Source organism: Otolemur garnettii, unplaced genomic scaffold (assembly GCF_000181295.1).
Source record: "Otolemur garnettii isolate 467f Iridium unplaced genomic scaffold, OtoGar3 scaffold00225, whole genome shotgun sequence".
Taxonomy (NCBI): Eukaryota; Metazoa; Chordata; class Mammalia; order Primates; family Galagidae; genus Otolemur; species Otolemur garnettii.
In genome coordinates, this window is record NW_003852620.1 from 362,051 (window position 1) to 364,199 (window position 2,149).

The following is a 2,149-nucleotide window of genomic DNA, read 5'->3' on the forward strand; positions in this document are numbered from 1 at the left end:
GTTATTTGATTTGTAAGAATTGTACTTTTCTCTCAGAGATTTCCTCTATCTTTACTTATTGATCCCAATATTAGTGGAAGGCATCAAAACTTCAGATAATCTTGAAACAGCAACACAACAAACATGAATCCTTTATGAATAATAGACACAATATGGGAGTAAATGAATATAAGAACAAAGAACAAAATGTATTAAAAACAAGTTATATTACTAAGGGGCAAAGGAAACTATAGAGGAATCAGGAATAAAAGTTTTGGTTAAGAAAGGTAAGAAAGGTCAGGCACAGTGGCCCCATACCTATAATCCCAGCATTCGGGGAGGCCGAGGTGGGTGGATTGCCTGAGCTCAAGAGTTCAAGACCTCACCAGCCTAAGGAAGAGCAAGATCCCATTTCTTCAAAACATAGAAAAACTAGCCAGGCATGGTAGGCCTGGCACCTGTAATCATAGCTACTCAGAAGGCTGAGGAAAAGGATCACATGGGCCTAGGTGTAAGTTAGAGGTTGCTGTGAGCTATGATGCCACGACACTCTACCCAGGGCTGCACAGTAAGACTCTGTCTCAAAAAAAAGAAGGAAGAAAGGCTAATTTTGGGCTCTGAGCCTTCTATGACCACCCTGCACTCCACCCCTTTCTCCTCTAACAAACATACACCAGAGAACAGACATGAGACGGGCACCCTAAGAGGCTCTGCAAACGAGCCTGAGAAACCCGGGGCGGGAAGCTAAGTCCTCCAGGGAAACAAAGGCCTCCTTCAGCCCAAAATACAGCACTTCGTCCTCTTTCACTTTCAGGTTGTTCTCAGACCCCCGGCATCACAACTCCCCAGCTGAACACCTCTGCTGGGCCATCCCCAGCAGGGGTGGGAGGAGCCATGGGGAACCGCACCACTGTCACTGAGTTTGTCCTGCTAGGGCTCTCAGATGCCTGTGAGCTGCAGATGCTCATCTTCCTCGGGCTCCTCCTGACCTACCTCCTCACGCTGCTAGGGAACCTCCTCATCGTGGTCATCACCCTGGTGGACAGGCGCCTCCACACCCCCATGTACTACTTCCTCCGCAACTTTGCTGTCCTGGAGGTCTGGTTCACCTCGGTCATTTTCCCCAAGATGCTGACCAACATCCTCACGGGACATAAGACCATCTCCCTCCCAGACTGCTTTCTACAGAGTTTCCTCTATTTCTTCCTGGGCACCACAGAGTTCTTCCTACTGGCAGTGATGTCTTTTGACAGGTACATGGCCATATGTAACCCCTTGCGTTACGCCAGCATCATGAGCAAAACCGTCTGTGTCCAGCTCGTGCTCTGCTCGTGGATGACAGGATTCTTTCTCATCATTGTTCCAAGCTTCATGGTACTTCAGCAGCCATTCTGCGGCCCCAATATCATCAATCATTTCTTCTGTGACAACTTTCCACTCCTAGAACTCATATGTGCAGACACAACTCTGATAGAGCTTCTGGGTTTTGTCATAGCCAACATCAGCTTACTGGGCACTCTGTCTGTGACAGCCACCTGCTACGGCCACATCCTCCACACAGTCCTGCACATCCCCTCAGCCAAGGAGAGGCAGAAAGCCTTCTCAGCCTGCTCCTCCCACATCATTGTCATGTCTCTTGTCTATGGCAGCTGCATCTTCATGTATGTCCGATCAGGCAAGGGTGGCCAGGGGGAGGACAGGAGCAAGGAGCTGGCATTGCTCAACACAGTGGTGACCCCAATGCTCAACCCCTTCATCTACACCCTGAGGAACAAACAGGTGAAGCAGGTGTTTAGGGAGCAGGTGAGCAAGCTTCTCTCATAAAGATGAGCCAGAGGAAATGTTGCCCCCTTGCCTGAACCTCTGCAAATCAAGCTCCCCTCCTGACTTCTAGGGACTATATCCTCATAGACAGTTTTCTGTAATGTGTTCTAATCTACAGTAGTTCCTTACCTGCATCATTATTGGTGCATTCAGTCTTATTCAGAGAGTACGGAAAGCTCAGCGCACCGCCATCATGTATGTTATCTCTTGACGTTTCCAACCATAGCTGATATCAGAGTTCCTTAATCTTGTCTCATTTTAAAATTATAATATTACACTTAGCATTCCTTCTTTGCTAGAATCTTTCAAAATTGATTAAAATATCCTCAACAAGAATATATTTATG

The 2,149-nt window shown here is 47.4% G+C and overlaps 1 protein-coding gene across 1 annotated transcript; it reads left to right on the top strand.

Annotated features, from left to right (window-relative positions):
* Positions 1–873: 873 nt before the first annotated feature.
* On the top strand, positions 874–1,803 carry LOC100956978 (olfactory receptor 49). The gene has a single exon (XM_003801905.1). The coding sequence runs from the start codon at positions 874–876 to the stop codon at positions 1,801–1,803; it is 930 nt and encodes a 309-aa protein (XP_003801953.1).
* The last annotated feature ends 346 nt before the right edge of the window (positions 1,804–2,149 follow it).